Source organism: Copadichromis virginalis, linkage group LG3 (genome assembly GCF_057382275.1).
Source record: "Copadichromis virginalis isolate Kocher_CV1m ecotype Utaka linkage group LG3, C_Virginalis_male_GT1.1, whole genome shotgun sequence".
In the NCBI taxonomy this organism is placed as follows: domain Eukaryota; kingdom Metazoa; phylum Chordata; class Actinopteri; order Cichliformes; family Cichlidae; genus Copadichromis; species Copadichromis virginalis.
Window position 1 is genome coordinate 42,135,904 of NC_140620.1, and position 20,799 is coordinate 42,156,702.

General features: G+C 43.5%; 1 protein-coding gene across 6 annotated transcripts in view; it reads left to right on the forward strand.

The window, feature by feature from the left end:
- Positions 1-20,799, forward strand: part of pcdh7b (protocadherin 7b) — a 125,772-nt gene that overhangs the window by 47,088 nt on the left and 57,885 nt on the right. For 2 of the 6 annotated variants that reach the window (XM_085451171.1, XM_085451175.1), the window contains exon 3: positions 7,037-7,256. The exons of 2 other annotated variants lie outside the window; for them this stretch is intronic. In XM_085451171.1, coding sequence (XP_085307297.1) covers positions 7,037-7,256 — 220 coding nt within the window. The remainder of the gene's footprint in view (positions 1-7,036; positions 7,257-20,799) is intronic. 2 more of the 6 variants (XM_085451172.1, XM_085451176.1) reach the window with 1 other exon arrangement.

Sequence of the window (20,799 nt, forward strand, 5' to 3'; positions counted from 1 at the left end):
TTTAAAAGGTGTTTAAAAATGTTATTATCAAGCTTTGCGCCCATGCTTATTAAAGGACCCCACAGCTCACTCACGTAGTTATGAAAAAGAGATTGTGTGCACAGTTAGGGCTAGAAGGTGGAAGCTGGATGCCCTTGTAAGCTTGAAAAGAAAGTTAAAATAAAATAAAAAAAACTTTTCCTGAACTCAGCAGAATAGAAAAAGAAGAAGAGGAGGAAAAACAACAACACTCTTTGCATCTTTGTTGACTCTGAAGATAACGTTGCAAAAAATAAAACCCTCAACTCGCAGAAGCCTCTTTTATCTCGTCTTTGTTTTTCTTTGGTTTCTCCTGGAGTCTCGGGTGTTCTTTGGAAACGGTACCCCAGTTTTTTTTCTTCCTCCTCCTGTCTCTCTTTTTCTTTCTTTTTTAATGGGAAAGAGTGACCTGGGTGGAATGTGCATGGACTAGTGAATTCTGAAGAAGACGAGGAACGGGAAGAGGAGCGCTGGAGCTTGACAGGGCCAAAGCTATCAGTCAGGCTAGAACCTGATACCTTCGACTCTGCGGGTGGTTGCCCTAAAAGAAAAAAAAGTTGCAGCCAACTGCTCTGTGAAAATTCCCACAACTTACTCAGCCCTAACCGAATCATTTTAAACCTCCGCCCCCCACCGGCCAATCACAGGGGGGACCTAACGGGCCGGAGAGACCCTCCACTTTCAGCCTAACGCCGCTTGCTTTTAACTGCTGAGGCTGCAACGCATCAGCATTCTCCTCTGTAACGTGGTACCTGAGTACAACTGAGCTGCACCCAAATAGAACCTGAACCCCTCTTGATCAGATTCCGATTGATTTCCAGTCAGTTCACCTTGAGGACATTTGTCTCGTTTAACGCTTCAACATCAGTGCATCTCATGATCTCTGGAATTTGCGGTACTCGAATCACACCGCGTGCATTTGATCTTTGCAAAGCGAGCAGGCGCAATTGGGTTAAGCCAATTTTGGATCTCTGTAAGTATGTTGTTTGGTGTACCCTGGCTATTTGGCACTTTCTTTGTGTCTCAGGTGGCGTATCACAGGTCACTGTCTGGCTGCCATTAAATATGAAACATGGGTTCTTAATTACCGATTGGCACTTTTGGCAATCGCGAATGTTCTCGTGTGTCATTCCTTTCTCTTTACTCTATCCTGGCCTCTTTTTCTCCTTTCTTTTTTTAAGCAGGGTCTGTATCTTTCCTTCCATCTCCCTTACTCAAACTTCCTCCTCTGGATCCTTTCTCTTGGTTGACTGCAAAAAGACACTGGTCCTGCAGTTTATGTTTGCTCCCCTCGCCCCACGTCCAACCCAGCCACAATTGCTTCCTGTGGTTCACGGTAGCGGGTCACTGCCATCTGCCAAGGGTATTTACAGCTGAAATTACACACACACATACACACACACACACACACATACACACTGTGCATTTCAGCTAGACTCACTTCCATCGTTCTTCCATCCTTTTCTTCATTCAGGGGCTCCATTATAAAGCCAAGTCTTCCTATATGAAGAATTTTAACACCGAACACACACATTTAGTGCATGCAGTGTCACATTGGCATTAATGAGTCAGTTTTGCCAAGTTAAACAAAGAAGGTAAGTGGACTTCTTATAATAAAGAGCCCTTTGACCGTATTGACGTTAAAGTCCTTGTATAACCTAGACTGATCTTATCAGCTATTTTCAACCAGGGTTGTTGGTCTGAGGTTTCATGAAAAGGCAGAGCTCTCCACTTTAAGCAGTGGGTTATCGTTCAAGGTTTTCTGAGAGATAAAAGAAGAAGTAAGACTCACACAAAGTGCGGCTGACAGCGGCTCAGCATTTTGTTTTTGGGGGGGGAAGAGGAAATGAAAATCAAATCCAAGAGGTCACACATTATTGACACTAGTGGCACGGGTCTGTTTTTATTGGCTTTAGGTTTGTTTGAGCGCAGGCTGCCCATCTGTTTTCCCTTTAGCATCCAGGAAATAGCCCGGGCCGAACTTCAGCCAGAGGTCCCAGTAAACCTGTGGCTTGTTTGCACTGTTCATTTTTTTTGAGGGATGACGGATTTGCTCAATCATCCGTTGCTGTCACAGCTGGATTTAGATTGCAGGCACACCCCTTAAAGGCCCTCTGCTGTCAGGACCCTATAAGACTTCCTGGCATCTGGCAAAAATAGAGCAAAGGAGCGTTAACTTGTAATGAAACCCATATATTAAAAGGTTGGCTACTCTCTGACAGGTAGCAGCATGGGGTTTTTACAGCGTACTTTCTCACATATAAAACGATGGCTTTTTGTACAATCCTCCCCTCATCCCCAGCGGGTCACAGCAGATGGCTGCCCCTATCTGAGCTGGAAGTTTCTTCCTGTTAAAAGGGATTTTTTTCCTTCCCACTGTCGCTAAGTGCTTGCTCACAGGGGGGTCGTTTAATTGTTGGGGTTTTCTCTTTATTATTGTAGAGTCTTTACCCTTGAATATGAAGCGCCTTGAGGCAACCGTTGTTATGATGTGGTGCTAAATAAAAAAACTGAATTGAATCGTCTTCAAATGTCCCCAAAATATCCATCATATATTGGACAGTCAATAAAGTGAAGTGGCTTAATCACAGCTTAAGTTTTTTTTTATTTTAATCCTATGGCTGTCCTTTAAAATGCCATTTTCATTACGTGTGTGTATGTGTGTGTACATGTGTGGCAGTGTCTCTGGCTCAGTCACTGCTGAAATGACTGGCAGCTGAGTGGAGCAGAAGGGCAGGAGGTCAGGGTAGGAGGTAGAGGGACCAGCATCAAAGGGCATGTAGTAAGTCAGGCTTAACAAACACTCCAGGTCTGAAAATGGCCAATATCTAGTGAGAGGAGGTCAACTCTGTGCCATATGACAGCATGGATAGACAGTGAGGAGGGCAGCTTCACTCACTTTTTATTTCTCCGTGTGAAATCTCACTTGCCCGTGCTCATGCATTACATTATCTTCGAGCAAAATCCCATTTGTCAACCCAAGTCCTGTGTGTATGCATGCATGCATGTGTGTGCGCGCGTGTGTGTCCGTATGCAAAGGAGATAATTGTTAAATTTTCCCTGCGGTTTGGACATGTGTCGAGTCCCAAAACGGTCTTCCCTGTGAATGAGAGAGAGAGAGAAAAATTGGTCGTGACAACCAGAAAGCCATATGTTATTTCACACAGCATGCTGGACAATTATTTATTTATTTATTTTCCTGTGCTGGCAACTAGCGAAGCACGCACCTAGATGTAGGCACACAAAAAGAAGTTGAGAAAAAAAAAGGGAACCACAGAGAAAGAATCACTTTAAGAAAAAAAAAATTCATTTATTTAAAAGACACAGAATGAAGGGAGCGAAGGTTGCTGTGCAGACGGCGGCGGTTGCTGCAGATTCTAATCCAAAGCCTCCGGCGATCTCTGCATGAACTCCATTTCTGGTCTGCAAACAAATTAGGTTTTTTTTTTCTTTTCTATCTTGCGTTCCCTCCAGTGAAAATAAGGGGGGAAATTCAGGTGAATAACATGCATTTGTTCATTTTCCTTTCTTTTTTTTTCCTTCTTTTCTCCCTTCCAGTCAGTTTCTTTCCACCCCACCCCACAAACTCAATTTTTCCTCGGCGTGCACCGGCTGGAGTGTTTCTTTTCTTTGCCGCGATCTCGCCTGCTATTCATTAGGCGGCAGTCATTTAATTTGTATCATTAGAAAACCGTGTTTCCCAAGGACTATGGCACTGCTCTAAATCTGATCCAGACAAAGTGCTTTTTTTTTTTTTTAGCTCAAATGGACTTGTTAACACACACCTCTCACTAAACAAGTGTTTTGAAGAAATAGAATAAAACCAAGCAAACAAACCAAAAAGAAAACAGGGTTTAATATCTTAACATCTCTTCAAGTGTTATTACACTTATAGAGAGCAGTTCTCCTTCTGGGCTCCGGTTTTAATTATGCAACAAATGTTTGACTATCCAAGTGAAATTTGCATGAATATTTATACCAATTCATTTGTTGAGTGTTGATTGTAATTACATGGAAACATGATTTATTGCCAAGATTGCTGTGTTAGCCAGCCAGCCATAGAAAGACAACCAGGCAGAAATATATAAATATATGTAAATTTGCCCACATACACACACCCGTTCAGCAAAAAAAAAAAGCTCTTTTTTCCCAGTGGCTTGTGGGAAATTTTCATTATCAGAAAGAGAATACGCCACACTGTGTGCCTGGCAGAACTTTCTTAAACTAAGTTTAAGAGTTTAAATGATGGAGAGGTCCACTTAAAAAAAAACATGACTGTTCACCTCAAAATCAGGTTTACAGCTTTTGACCGTGACCTGTAGTGCTGCGCTGTTTCGGTCTCAATTTGCAAGAAATTATCTGTAGACATGCTGGACATCTCTTGAATATAATAGAAGTGAATTGCACTCACTGTGTTGGAGCCCAAAACAGTAGATTTTACAAAAACTCAGCATAAGTGTTTCTTGTCATAGAATCATGGCCTGGTTACTTAAGAAAAAAAAGGAAAGAAAATCTGATAAATGAAGTGTAAGTAATTATATTTGATCTTAAGTGATGTGGTGACCAGAAACTTTTGGCAACTTAACTGACTTTGAGCCAAATAACCTTTGGTGACTGTTGGCGGATGGGACCCGAGATAGACTTTTCTCAACTTATATGCACGAGACTGAAGCGACTACCATGAGAAGATAGGATACCACTGACTGAGACATGAACTGGTAGTACATCCAAGAGTACGGTACCTAGATAACAGAAGCCTGGAATGTCCGAAATGGACTACGAGTTTGTTTCAAAGCAAATTGTTTCTAAGTGAAAGACAGTATAAAAAAATGGACGTAGTTACCGTGACATTGCTAGTTGTTCTTTTGAAGTCTCCCTCAGATTCCTCAAGATGAGCTTTGTCAAACAATAGATGCGTCGAGAGATGGTGGGTCTGACTGTAAATCCACAGTCTGAGTCGCTAACGAGTTCTATTGAATAACTTACAAAATATACTTAATTTTTATTCTAATATCACCTAAAAATGAGTGACTGAGCCCATGAGCAGGAAAGAGTGTACAAAGGTCATTTTAGAAAGCCATTTTCCAATAGACCAGTAATCTTTTCCCACGTGTGAGACTAATAAAGGTTTATCTTATCTTATCGTTTATGTAACCACTGCTATCGTCCTCTGATGGCCTTTGCTATGTCCATGTTTCATGCCACGCTCCAGATACATCGGAATTCGGATGTCACTTAACGTCTAGATGCACCAGTCAAAAGAACCAAGTAGCTGGCCAACATCACAGCCAAGCTCGTCCTCATATCACCAAGCTAGATGCTTTTTTGGGGGGTGGGATACAGTTGGTATTTTCGGCAAAATCAAGTGTGTTTTCTTTTCTTTTTTGGGTAATTTGGTCCTGACAATAGACATTTGTGCTGAGTATATTTTTTTTAAAGCATTTTTATCTATTTATTTATTTTTGTCTTTTGTGGACCGCAAGGCTATTGGCGTCTACTCAACAGAAGGGAAACATTTTTAGAGCTGATTTCTTCAAAACTAGGCAATTGGGATCAAAATGTTTGACTTTGCAGTGAGCTGTCCCTTTAAGCTGGCCTTTCAACACTTTGTTTTTGAGTTAATGGATCTCTGCCACGTGTAAATATCTGTTGACAGAAGGAGTTTGACGCGATGCTTTCACATCTGCATCTGAGACTGAGCGACAGTGTTAGATGAGTTACGCATGATGTGCAAATTTCAAAGTGCAGGCAACCGTGGCTGATAATAGATTGTACTTCATCAGGTGACACGAATGGGGAACGAATGGAGGGAGAATGCTTTAAGAAGAGAACATTTTTGAGTAATGGGCCTCTGTCCCTGTGTAATATTCTTATGATGAAACAAGGAAACAAGGAGAGCAGAAGGAGGAGTATGTGTCTGTGTGTAGAGGTGTGTGCATGGGACGTGGGGTAAAATCGGAAGAGATGGAGAACACGAGAAGGTGATGAGGTCCAGTGAGGTGCAAGAGAGAAGATGTGCTGCACCAGAGGCGAGCTCCGACAGTGTTTGCATGTAATTAATTAACGGCATTAGCCATTTGTAATGCCATTTATTCTGGTAATGACCAAGCCTGGTGTTTGGTTCTTCGCCCTGCGCTCATTCTTTCTTTCATTTCTCCTCTCTGCCATTTACCTTTGTACAACGCTAAGGCAGGGGATTAGGAGACACGGAGAGTGGAAAAAGAAAATCAGGCTGATACAGTGAGAAAGAGGCCTCGGCTTTAATGACATGCTCTGTTACTGCTTAACACAAGACACTGTTCAATAATGTGTTAGAGCGGGCTACGCATATTGACAGCGTGAACCCACAGCTCATCAAGAAAAGCCTTTTGTACGTGCGCACTTAGTCGCATGCTGTCAAGTGGGTGTGCCTATTTGTGTGCGCCCGTCTTTTGCCTTTTGCGCCTTCGCTCTCTGGCAGCGAATCAGACCTCCCGGAGAGCTGAAAGCTTGTTCACCTTGTCCTCGTTTTAGTGGGAAAGTAAACAAGTGAATGAGGCTGATGCACCACCATTCCCCCACTCCCACTCCCTCTTTCCATTTTAGCTGTATTTAACACACAAATCTAGCTAGCTACCATGTCTCCTTGGTCCCTTGAGTTCTAAGCGTGCTTGTGAAAGACTCCTTTGTGCAGCTTCTTCTGTGTCCTTTTGAAAGTTTTCAGGGTTAGAGAAAGGCAAAGTAGTTCTTTCTTGGCTACTCTGATAGAAGAGATCATAGTTTTATTTTTGAGGGTGGCATTAGAGCTAGTTTGGTTGCTAAGGTAGCTGCTAATACCCTTAGCCATGGCCTTCACTGAGTCTACGTATCCTAGCCTCCCTTGTTTTCCTAACCTATGTCCCTGCCATCCTGACTTGAATCCCTTCTATTTCCAAAGGATCCCGCTCCCAAGCTGACATCCAATAATAAAAGTTGAAAAAAAAAAAAAGTAAAGAAGTCCCTTTAATAGTGACCCTCGGCCGTTTGGTTTCTCTTGTAGCCGTTTCGCCGAGTGACCTTCTCGGTGGTGAGCCAGCCCCAGGATCCTCACCAGCAGGGATCGCTGCAGAGCTGCTACGACAGCGGCCTGGATGAGTCGGAGACACCGAGCAGCAAGAGTTCGTCGGGCCCCCGGCTGGGCGCCCTTCCCCTTCCCGAGGACAGCTACGAGAGGACAACGCCGGATGGCAGTGTCGGTGAGGCAGAGCACATGGAAAATGGTAGGGGCAAACACTGAAAGGAGATGTAGAAACCGTTAAGACACAGGAACAACACATGCACATAACTGGCTAGAGAAATCCAAGCGGGACGCTGTAGAAAGCATCACAAGCAAAGTGCAGAAACACACGAGCGTCCCTTTTTCTTTCTTTCCTTCTTTTTTTGTGCTAAAATGCTTCTGTTGTCAGTTCGACATTTCTCTGTGCCAAGGGTATGGATGTGGTGTGGCGCTTGTGATGCAACTATTTTTTGCTGAAGCCTAAAGCTCATTCAGTGTACATTGTATGAACAACGAGGTCCGGGATTTATTATAAAACCGAGGTCTCTGTTTCAGAAACAGAAGGCTTATTTGATCAAAGGGGCTACAAGAGGGAATATGTAGCAGACGAATTCTTTTAGATCAACCACCTTTCAGGGCCGTCTTTATCCTTCTAGTTTGTTGCTTTGTTGCACCGTTTTACAAATCCCGCTGAATTCCGTTTGCAGGCTAGATCTCAGCTGCAGGGGAGGATAGGTGTTCAGAAAGATCTCACTCTCTAGCTCGCCTTGCATTCTTTGAGATAAAGTAAAAGAGGTGTAACGGGGAGGGGGCTAATACTCTGAATTGTTTAGAAGCTGTACAGGCAGCTGCTGCACTGATTTGTGATTTGTGTTTGGCCTCGAGGCCCTCACCAAGGAGTTCATTTTGCTTCAATTAAGGGATCGAACCGATGATCCGTGTGTTGTAATGCATAAAGACTCCAGCCTAGAGAGAGTGGACGGGAGCAGTGGCAAAGTGAAAAAAAAATCCTTTGTAAAAGCTTCTTCTCTTGCAGAACCTTCTCCTCACAGCTAGCCTGAACTAGTTTCCTACCAAAGCCAAAATATATGTGTGTGTGTGTGTGTGTGTGTGTGTGTGTGTATCTGGGTGTGCAGTGAGAGATGAGGGTAATGGTCCCATTCATAGTCTAGGAGTCTGAGGCGATGCTTAACAAGGAGTAGCTGTCTTGAGAGTGCTAAGCCTAAGTGCAGAGGCTTCCCCACTGCAGCTTAGGATAAGGATATTCAAATGGCTTAAAGATTCACATCCTCTCTTTTTTACAATGGAGCTGTTAGGCGGATGATGCCCTTACCTTATTTTAAATCAGTGCGGTCAACACAAGCACCATTACATCCACAAGGTGGAGCCTGGACAAACACCTGGTTCTACCTCAAGGGCCGATGTCTAGTTATGGTGTTTGCACTGACTCGAGACAAGCAACAGAAAGTTAGTCAAATCAGACAGATGGGCACATCAAACAGGCCGTTATACCGGAGTGTCCACAGTGAGCTTTTTCAAATTTCGGCCCCGACACAGATTGAAGGGGATTTGAAACACTTTGATGTGAGCATGTGAGCTGATAAGGCTACCTCGTGGATATTAAAAATCTCAATTTTCCGACAACGAGTGCCCATTAAATTACCAAATAAGTCTTTAAATTAAAAGGATCGTTTCATTTTGGTTTCTGTTACAGGAAGGGGGGTGAGTCGATAGCGATCCGGTTAAGGAGCCTGTCGAGTAAAACCACTTTTAGAATAAATACGGCACAAATAGGGAAATGCATTAAACCAAAGATGGAGCGTTTGATACCCAAGGAGCTCTCATACTGGTCCAAATATGCCCACCAGTTTCACTTCTTAGCTCAATGTGCATGTTTTCGCTAATTCCTCAGCTTGGTGAAAAGCATACTGACGCTTCAGAGGAGATTTGCTGGAGAACAGAGTCAAGGTCAATTCATGAATCAGTCTCCATCTAAGAGAAACAACACTCTCCGCTGTTGCTGCTATCTTTAGTGAGATCGGCTGAACTGGTGTGTGTGCGTGTGTGAGAAAGGCAAGGCAACAGCACATGTGTGATTGGAAGAAAAGGGAGCGCTTGTGAACGCCGGCTTGATATTGTTTAAAAAATCAGCCTCTACATCTCACATTTCTTTTGCAGCACAGTTATACAAATTGGAGTTCTTACACAGTTTGTACTCCAAGGCTATGAGCTGATATAATCTGGTAGGCAGCGGGGTGGCCTTGTGGTCTGAGAGACTATAATTGGTCTAGGTCCTGTGATTCAGTCCCAGAGAGAGAGAGCGAGAGAGAGGGAGGAAAAAAAAAAAAGCATCTCTGTGCTTCCAGTTAAAGCGTCCTTGAGGACACCGCCGAGTCCCTGCTTGCTCACTTATGGCAGGTCGCTCTGAATGAGGGCATCAGCTAAATACCTAAGTGTAAAGTAAATGCAATCATCTAAGGTTAGGCTAAATATTGGCAAACTGCTTCAGCCTCTGCGGTCTTTAGCATCCCTTCTCGTGTTGTGGCAGGAGCTCGCACAGAAAGCATCAGCACCGCATTTACTCAGTGTTAACCCCCACCACCCCACCCCCCAAACATGCCTTTTTTTCCATTTTTTTTTTTTTAGAAAATGAGGGCATTACGAGGAAGAAGGAAAACAAAAGTCAGCAGATGGCTTGCTGTGGCACTTGTTGCCGACAAGGGCATCATTAGCGGCATGTAACTATGTAACTGCAGACATTTATGTGCGTAATGCAACGGCTATGTCCTATAGTAGGCCCAAATCTCAACCTTGCCCCTGGAAGCATTAGTATCTGTTTGACAACTTTAGAAACTGAGGATTTGAGAGTTGTTGTATTTTTTCCCCCCTTGTTATCGAGCCATCATGTTTGATTGCCGTCTCTTTGTGTTAGGGTGAAATGCAGACAAAAGCGAGTGTCTGCTTTTTTCGATTCGGAGCATTTTCCAGCTCTCGGTTACTCGTTGTCGATCAATGTTCGCACGAACAATCGGCCTCCACCGCAGCTGCTCACATTCATGAATGCATGCATGCAAGTAGCCCCCACCACACACACACACACACACTCACATTGTGTGTTCACCCTGCCTTCTTTTCCCCGTCCTTCCTTTCTTTCCACCCTGCACAGATGTGCTGAGGGACCGTGTTTTCTTTTCCTCATCTCCTTCATCAAGGTCATGTTGCAAACTTTATTATTTTCTGTTGGGTTCCTTCTTTCCGTGGGGAGCGTTAAAAGAAAAACATTTAAAATAAAAAAAGCAAAACAAAAAACAATCAACCTCTCCATCCAAGACAGATTCTTCCCACACTGACTCAGAACAGGGAGTTCATCGTGGGAATATGAACACATTGTTGACCTCAAACACACACTGCTTGATCAGCCTGAGAGACATCCAAAAAGTCTGTGCCAGGAAGCGATAGGAAGTTTTGCTGCACCTCTCCCAACGCCGCTGAACAAAACTGAAATTTCATACTTGCGAGTTACCTGCTCAGGACGCAAAATAATTCAATTTTGCTGCCATTATACTTGGGCCTCCGTATCGCTCAGAGACGCCACTCGGTACGTCTCAATGAAGTCTTGGTCTTTTTTTGATGCTCAGTTGGACCCCCACCCCTCCTCGCACCCTCGCATCCTCACTTATTCATAAGCTTACCCCGGCGCTCATCAGATATTCATAAACATTTGGAGTCAAACAGCCGATTAGGCCGTTATGGATGTCGAACAGCCCTTCCAGATGTACGCCGTTATCGGCGGGTCAAAGACTCGTGCTCTATTATTGATCGCCGCATCGCCAGGGGGGCAGAGGATTTTTCAATTTTTACCGTGTTAGTTCAAGTGCACTTCAAAATAACATGCTCTTTCATGATGAGTTACGTGTCTGAGGTGTGCAAAGTGTTTTTTTTTCTTTTTTTGTAAAGGCTCTGCATGAATCTGAGCAGCTCCCGGCACTGAAGATGTAATAACATTTTTCAGTAGATCAGTGCAGCTATGCAGTGTGATGTGCTTGTTGCTGTAGGTCACGCTGCCAAGGATGTATCGCATTTGATCCACAACATCACATTATATACATATATTTTTTCTTTACAAAATTGCTAATATATATCTATAACCTCTTACTTTTAAGGTTCACCTTTTGCATTCAAACCATGTTATGTACACTGAGCTGGCAGTGGCTATGCTGGGGTTAGCAAGGCCTGCTGATACTACTGTATGTGGACATAGCACCAAATCACAACAGCAGTCGCCTCAAAGTGCTTCATGTTGCACGGTAAAGAACCTACAGTAATATAAAGAAACCCCAACAATTCGAAGACCCTCTATGAGCAAGCATTTGGCAACAGTGGGGAGGAAAAACTCTCTTTTAAGAGGAAGAAACCTTTCCCAGAGAGGTGCAGCTATCTGACCTGACCATTTGGGAACGTTGAGAATGTAGAGGACAGGACAGTGTTAATAGACTTTGTATTTTCTGCCTGAATTTTGTTTTCAAGAAATATACAATGCTTGTGTGATATGCGCAGTATAACTAACGTATAACCTGACTTGTACCTGCAGGAGATCGTTGACTCAACTTTTTATTCACCTCTGCATCACAGTGCAGATCTCACAGAGGCTGACGCCTGTGCTGAATGCAGAGGCAGAGGAGCACCGCAAATTTATTGTAGCCTCTAAGAGAGTGATAGCACGTCCTACTGGCTGCTAATGTTAGCATGCCTCCCACGTTTTCTTTTCTGCATTGGCTGGCAGACAATCACCCACAGCACACACACACAGACACACACACAGACCAAACACTACCTTTCTCCTGTCTGTCCTGCTGAGAAATCTCGGGGTACCACCGCTGGATTACAAACATCATCATTTAGCATTGGCTAGTCGGTTCAATAGAGTAGGACAGACAAGTGGCGCATCACAGCGGTTATCAATCAGGTAGTCAGCGAGAACAAACACCATCTGAGCCTTTGCTAACAAAATCACCAAGTACAAAGCAAACGCCGGACAGACAGACGCTCAAATGCCCACTTTTAGACAAAAATCATCTCTTTGTCGTCTTACACACACACACAGACGCGTGCGCGCACGCACATCCACCCTTCATTTGGCGCAATGAGCCACTGAGTCATTTTCCAGCTCTGTGAAGCACCTCACTAGATCACTTCATTGTTGTTGTTTCTCCATTTCCAAAGCTTTACCCGTTGGAATGCCGCTTTGCCTGGTTAATAGTGTGCGTGTTTGTGTGTGAGGCTGTTCATTAGGCAGGCCCAATTGTAGGGCCAGATGGCAAAGCGAGTTTGTTTAATTAAAACCATTCATATTTCAAGAGTCGAGCGGCAGCAGCGCTGGTCTTAGGTCTGATTTCCCTCAACTTGGTGGCGAGATTTGTGTGTGTGTGTGTGTTTCTGTAACTGGTAGTGTAAAAAAAAAGAAAAAAAATCACTCAGCGGAAGGGAGCCGTGCTATCAATCAGCATGTTACACAATATATTCACCCCACCGCCTCCCGCTTGTGCATTCCCCAAGGTCACGGCGTAAAAACACCACAGCATTAATCCGAAAATTAAAGTCAGCAAAGGAATGAAAGGGAATGATAATCTGTTACATCTTTAAAAAAGCCTATAAATTATTCGGGCGCTTGTGCATTTTGCAGCAAGGTTTAAATTCTGCGCGCGCCTCCAGTCGTGCCGTGTGTCTCTCATTCATTTCCATCTGTCCCTAACCACTCGCCCCTTATTTTCTTTTATTTTTTGAGAGTGTGTGTGATATCTTCAGGCAAGGGGACAGCATGAGAGATAGAAAGAACAAGAGAACCTGGTGTGATGATGTGAGAAAAAAAAACACTGGGGGGGGGGGGGGGGGGGGACATAAAAAGAGGCATGAGTGGCAAGACAGAGTACATGAGTAACACGCCACACAGGAGCCTAGAAATGAATGGGAGGTTGGAAATAGACCAGGAGATAGCGAGGAAAAAAAATTAACAGACAACAAAATAGAGAGAGAGAGAGAAACAGAAGGAAAACGCCAAGGATGGAGGTTATGGAGTCGCCGGCAGGGAGTGGCGGTTGACAGACAGAGATGATTGATCACTGCTCAGGTGGAGGAGGCAGGTATTCAAATCATACCCAAGTGTCACATCCGTGATCCCATCTTTCTCCTCACACAGGCACATTTGGACTTTGAAGCCCCTTCAGTGCAGCCTTCACTTCAGTGCCGCAGCACGCTGACAGAATTAAGCTCGAGGAATACCTGCTCTTAAAAACCAACTGGAGAAACCCGAGGAAGGAGCGGGCGAAGGCTCATTTATGTTTGCGATGAAGGATTGGTTCAAGCAAAGTGCCGGAAACAAAACTTTCTCTCATTTACTTCCGTTGGCATCCACGGAGCTACATAAATCATCTGCTGGTATCATCTTTGACCCACATCTGAATGTTGAGTCTCACTAAGCTCGACTGGGCTTCGATGAACTGTTTAATTCATATTTTCATTTTCTCCCCGCTTTGATCATCGCAGGTCACAGTCTTCATAGTCCGTCTCCAATTGATGCAGAATGCAGCAGGTCACATAACACACCTACTTTTGCTTCCCTTCACTGGCTCCAAATGAAATCCACTTTAAAATCCTGTTATTAACATATAAAGCGCCACATGGGCAGACCCCTCATTATATATATCCAGCTACTGACAGCTTGTCGCGGCAGCCGGTTACTCAGATCATCTGATCAAGGTCTCCTGACTGTTCCAGCCTTGTCATGTTTATAAGGTTGTAGCGCCCAAACTTTGGAAAAGCCTTCCTCGGCCTATCAGGTTAGCCGAGTGTGTGCTTTGTTTTAAATGGCTCCTGAGAACTAATTTCTTTAGGTTAGATTCCCCTTAATCATTCCCTCAGTTTGTTAAATCGTATGAAAGTGTGTATGTTGGAATGAATGTGTGACTCTGTGTGTGTGTGTTTGAATGTGTAGCTTAATGGTGTGGCTTTTATTCAAACTGTGAAGGACATTGTAACTCTGTGTTTTGAAACGTGCTATACAATTAAAGTCATTATGGAGACTTCACGGTTTATTTGAAGAAAATTTAATGATGTACATCGGAGTGTTTTTTTTTTTCTCCCAGCTTACAACGTGGAAAAAATGCAGTTTAAGAAAAGCATGAGGTTAGTTTTCTGTGGACAGAAGCAGCGATTTCAACTCAAAGGTAAATAATGGGATTATTTAGTTGGGAGATGATTTAAAGATTTAATTGTGCAAAGTAATTATGTCATTTTTACGTTTTTGGGGGGAACAAATTAAATTAAACTCACCTGCCTGCAATTTCTTTAGGGAAACAGGAGACAGCGAAAGACAAACAGAGGCAAACCAATCCACTAAATCAGGGATGTCAAACTCATTTTACATTGTGGACCAGATGTAGACCACTTTGATCTCAAGTGAGCCAAACCAGTGACACTCCTCCTTCTGTCAGTGTGAAAAAGTTTAACTACATGTTTAATCCCTGAGATATGTTAACATAAAAAAAGGAATCTCAACAGGACATTTTATTACATGATTAAGAAGTGCTATTGTTGTAGATGAAAGAAACCTGTCAGCACCAGTCTTAGTGGTGAAAAAGTTCTGTTAGCGACAGCTAACTGACTGTCCTACAATTATAAAACTGAAAGTTGTAGTTAGTTAATTGATTTTACTGAGTATCCATTGTACAAAATATACATTTCTACAGTAGTGAAAAAACAGAAATTTTCAATCATTGAATTTTTTTATCTATAACTTTAGTGTTTGAACAGCCATGTGGGAGGTCTTTAGCAGTAACGATTAAGTTGTAAAACCTATGAAAATGCATTAAAAGGACAAATATTTTGCCTTCTCTCATGTTTTCTAAAGGGATTCAATAGGGGCGATGTGGAGTCCTTGCCGGGCTATTTTGGCCCCTGAGCCTTATGTTTGACATCCCTGCTCTAAATCAATTAAAATGTGGAAGAAGATGTAATTAAGAGAGATTTGTTGTAAGACGTGAAAAAGAAAAGATTTGTTGGTATGGTTCTAATATCACTACCTGCGATGTAACTTACAAAGCAACCTGCCACAAACTGAAAACATACGTCGTGCACACACACACCTAAACGCACACACACACACTGTGGCTGTCTGAGTGTGGATAATGGAATTGCTGCTGTGGTGTTTTGTGAAGCCAGGGGCAGACTGACACCCACTCCTGACAGAGATTACAAAAGCCATTCTAGCTGGCTTACAAACACCGATACACAGAGAAGCATTACACAACCACAATGGCCATTTGGGTTAAGAGAGAAAAAAGTGGAGCCATTTTAGATCGACTCTGTATGTATGGTGTACGCACGCACACACACACACACACACACACACACACACACACACACACACAGAGAAAACGTGGCAAATGCGTTTTTAAAGTGTCATAGTCAAGTGATTCCAATAAGACCCCCCCCCCCCCTCCCCCCCAACTGAGAGAGGCAGCCATATTGTTTTGCCAGGAATGTGGAAGGATACTCGCGCCTCAGAGTTGGCAGTCGGTTGCATTTCTTCGTCATCTCCTCCGATCCGGATGCACATACTTGATAAAGCGGGCGAGTCGGGTCTTGCAGCAGAGAGATTAAAACTGGGATGGGGCGGTCTTCAACGAAGACAATTAAACACCTCCCGGACATCCACCTCCACCCAAAAGCTTCCTGCACTCCACTCTCCATTCCACTCCTTCCACCCCCACCACGTTTGTCTCAGGGCGCTCTCGTCTTCTGCTCAGTTTCCCTCCTCACCTCCTGCCCTGATCTTACCCTCCTCTCTAACTCTTCTTCTTGTTTTTCTTTTTTTTAACTTTCTTCTCTCGCGTCCAAGCATCCTGTTAAGATTCCGTGCACGGTTGCGCCGAGGTGCAGAAGTTGTGCAGAGCGAGCACTCTGGAACATCAGGTGTGCAGCACTGGGACACAGTGGGTGCCGTGTCTTTCCCAGCGTGAGGTCCACAGCGAGGAAGGAGGATTGCCCGTAAGGCATGACAATAATCCTAACTCGCCAAGTTTTCATTTATTTATTTGCGCATTTTCGGATTCTCAAGCACGCGATGACGAGACCGTAAGGTCAGAGGAGTGCGTGTGTTGCAGCACGCCAGCTTCACACCTGAAGCAATATCTGAGAGGAATACTGAGAAAGACAAAGCATTAAGGTCCTATTTTTATGTATTTTTGCTTTTCTCACTTCAGGGAATTCATCCAAAAACCCCACAAACATACAGGATTCAGGTGTTCGCACGTTCTTTAGGCCGACGCCGAGCCGCGGCTCCTCATGCATTCATTCATGTGTTTGCCAAACATATTTTGTGTGCAAACACCGCCCCTTGCCACCCCGCTCCGTCAAATCTTGAGGTTAGGAGATGCAGACAGAAATGCAAGCGTAATAGCCCTCCTGTAGGTTTTTTTTCCTTGCTTTCTTGCTCAACATTGCACACATCTGAAAACTTTCAATTTCATTTGCATGCAAGGAATGCCGCACTGATTGCAAAAAACCAGGCAAACCTTTGCCCAGAGAAAGAAAAAGAAAAGGTGAACAGGGAACAAATTAAACTGTCCAGAATGGGATGTAACCTACTTGTAGCCGGTACATGAACTGTAAAATGTAGCTCTCATTTTGGAGAAAGTTTGTCAGAATTGCTGTAAGATATTGCGACTCCGTGTGTGTGTGTGAGGCTGTGATGCTGTGAGAGACATAGTTTCAGCCTGAATATAAGCAGTGACACTGTTTTTGACCTTTAAGCTAGAAAATGCAAATTGTGTATTTCCCCCCTCTCTGTGTTTGTGCACGAGCTGACTCATGCATGTTGTAGCTCTTCCTCTGTTTATCTTACACATTATTTATGTGTGGCACCCAGCCTGCCAGTAGCTTAACCTTTGACCTTATGTCACACTGTGCTTTTTTTGGCCACCCGCAGCTCTGCCGCTCATTCACATTTAAAGGAGTGAAAAGCAATACGGAAAAAAAAGAAAGAAATACATTTCCATATTTTCGTTCTTCTCGTCTCGCTACCTCGTCCGAGTTTACCCACGTGTGTCTATTTACAGAGCAGCTTGCTGTTCCACATCTCCAGTAGGCACGGCTGCGGACTGGCATTCCTTCTGGAAAAGGATTTTGTCAGGAAGCTTTGCCAGCAATATCTGCTGCTACCGCTAATTGATAGCAATTAGGTCGCATTATTTAGGAATTTGACATCGTGTTTGTCTTTAATCGGGCTGGTTTGATGAGTCAGATGCACGGCTAAATGCTGTAAAACTGTCAAAACAGGGAAACAAATGCTTGCTTGCTGCAGGCATTGAATAAAAAAAAACCAACTAATAATAATCAGTGCGTGTTTCTTTGTGATAGGATGGCCTCGGTGTATTGTGTGGAGTGTATGGATGGTATGACCTTAAGATGCATTGTGAAACGTTCCCATGCTAAAGCTATGCATCTTTGTCAGTATTGCCTGGAAATTGCTGATAAGCAAAATAATTGTAAATCTCAAGCATCATTTTCTCATTGTGACAACTGAGTGAACGTCATTTGACGGTGGAAATGATGAAATGTTCAGGAATAAACCCTGGGCCTTAAAGGGGACTTGCAATGTTCATTTTCACCTTTGCATTTCTATTCTTGGACTCTACTAGAATAGCTTTATGTGTAGAATCTGTATTTACTTTTTACTGAGTCTTGGTGCAGCCTGTCAAACAAAGCCCAGCAGGTGAGTGGCGCTCCTGCGCTCACAGCCAGCGCTCTATCCGTGACATGACCATTATATAATATTGCGCAAATGTTTGAGTTCCATTGTGTGTTTTTCTATCTAGGGATTCTTTTACTGCGTTGTTACTTTCCAGAAGGAATTGCACGATGGATCAAAATCTCGTGGTTATTTCTGTGTTCAGTATTTTAACGGTTCTGACAAGATCCCCAACAAAACTGACTTTAATGTAGCAACAGAACAGGACAGAGCCACCACTGTGTTTTGCAGTTGAGTATAGACTCTGTCCTGGCCTCCATTGTAACAACACGTTATCAAACCTATTGCTGTGGATTTTTAGGCTAGTTGCTTTGCAATCTGACATGCTTTCCCTTTTTCCTTTTCTTAATCATTTTCATACACCGAGAGCAGGCAGGACTGTGGCAATAATGGCTTCTTCACAGCCACCCTTCCACAGAGACCATTTCTAGTGAGGCTACAGTGATAGTAGTTGGATGAACAGAAAGGCAGATGCGTCTCTCAGGTCCTTCATCTGCTAGTTTTAGACCTGCCACTTCTTTTGTTCTCCACTTGTCCAGTTTCCTCAAATATTTTAAGGACACAGTGCACGCCACGAAGAGAAAGGTGAACTTTTCTGCTAACAGCTCATTGGAAATCACATTTTTGTTGCAAAAATACTGTTTTATTTCTGTCAAACTGTGTTATCTTTGTCATTTTTCACAGATTCAACTAAAGAAATAGAAACATGCTGTTAGTAACAAAGTTCCTAAAGACACAATTTAAAAGATATAATTTAAAACTGGCTCTTTGCTCAGTTGTCTGTTACTTTTTTTTATCCTTGAATGATTCATAGGTCAGTGTTAAGTGGCTTAACAAACAAAATAATGCAAGAAAAAAATGAAATATTTTTCCCTTGGAGGGAAAATATAAAGACGTGAGGGGGTGGCTCAAGACTTCTGCAAGCCATACGCTGTCTGACTGACACCACCCAGTGGATTTACAGCAGCCTCAATATGGAGCTGTTGTCTCATTATTTGTGGAGACACCTGACTATTTGAAACTTTGGCCATGTGTAATAAAAGCAAACACATTATGTCATTTTAAGAGGCTTAATTGGTGCAGAATCACACCATTACACTTACGTTATACTGTATCGTCTATTAAACTCTTACCATACCAGCTATAGATACTGCGATAATTACTTATTATCAGTCATTATAGATAATCATAAATTATCAATTAAGCATTTAAAGAAGTGTTAACAAATGCTTAAGACGGCAGGATAAGAAAGTGGAGGAAATCAGTTCTAACTGCTGTTAGTGCGAGCATGTCTGTGTGTGCATAGATGCACTCGAATCCAAGTAGAGATGCATCATGCTCTCAGCGGTGCAACAAGACTACCTCGGCCCACCAGAACTTATTTTTACTTCCCTCTTCCCCTCTCAATCCTCCGCTCCCCTGCTCTTCGCCTCATAAAAATAGATGAAAGCGTGTAACAATGGAAGAAGGGGGATTATCCTTCCGCTCTCTCTCTCTCGCCTTCTCTCTTTGAGGACACAATTAATGTGTCTCATATGGTGGAAGAGCGAGGGAGGAGGGAGGGAGCAAAGCGAAGCGAGGGAGGGAAGGATGGACTGAAATGAAAAGCTAACACACGATCTACAGGGTGGGACAGTCCGGCCCGCCTGTGGCACAGTTCGCGTTGGAGATCTCCGCGCGGGCCCGCGCTGCCACCTTTGACATCGGTGATGCTGGAGGGCTTCACAACACCGACACACACCGCTCCGAAAAGAGCGACACGGCTGCATACAAAACACTTTGACACACACACACACGAAAGCATCACAAGTACCTCTATATACAGCTGTATGCATGGATGTGCACACCTCCATTCACCTCGAGGGACAATATCCTCCTGAGCTGCTGTAGCTGAGGAATTTCATTATTTTCTCCCGTCTTATTTCCATTCAGCTGCACTTTTTCTTTTTTTAAATAGGAACTGTGCTCATGGACACAATAACTCTTGGCCATATATGTATCAGCGAAAAGAAAAAAAGAGAAAAATCCTCTCTCAAAGCAGATGTATGATTTTTTTTCTTCCTCTTTTTTCTATTTCGCAGGGAGGAAGAATGCTCATTATTTTTCTTACCCTGAACAATCCTTCCGCGCTTCTCTCAGAAGTCGCTGAGAATGACTTAATGCATTTTCCAACAGACGTTTTTTTTTTTCTTTACAAAGGCTCGTCCATTTAGTCCATCAAAGCAGTTTCCCTGGCGAGAAATTCGCAGAACGGTCAGCATTAGCACCATACATGTTTTATGAAGGCCGGGAGCTCACCCTACTTAAGACAAATGGCACGCATTCGCATTCAGCGCATTCACGTGGCTGGGAAAATGGTATGGTTTGTAGGTGTGTGTGTGCAGAACGAGAAAACTGCCTGTGTGTAAGTGTGTGTGCTGCCAATATTTGCACTCTGTCTGCTTCTCCTTTGTTAGTGTGACGCTACTTGCTTATGCATTGTTGACCCATTTAAGGGCTTTAGTGCTCTCCTAGCTCACAGTGTAAACACTTTATTCCCCTACATATAGTATCTGCAGTCACAAACAACAGCATAAATATATACAAAAAAGAAAAAATCACAGCATTTGGATGCTTTAACAAAACAAGATTTCTAAGCAGGCCGGCCCTTATTTGTTTTCCCTTCATAAATACTCTCTCTCGTTCACTTCCTTCCTCTATAACCTTGTCTCCCATCTTGGAATGCGAGGATTCGAAGCTAAAATGAAATGTCGTGAGTCGCAGCAGGCAAAACATTGCCTGGCTCTGCTGACAGCTTGGGAATTATTTTGGGGCACAATGCACCATTTCCCACCCCCCTCCCATCATGCTGGGGGATGAATATGCACCCGGTAATTGAAGTGCGGCGTCAACTCGAGCCCATGACTTGACAAATTTCACCTGGCCCTGTTTCCATCAATGCACGCCACTCCCTCCTCCG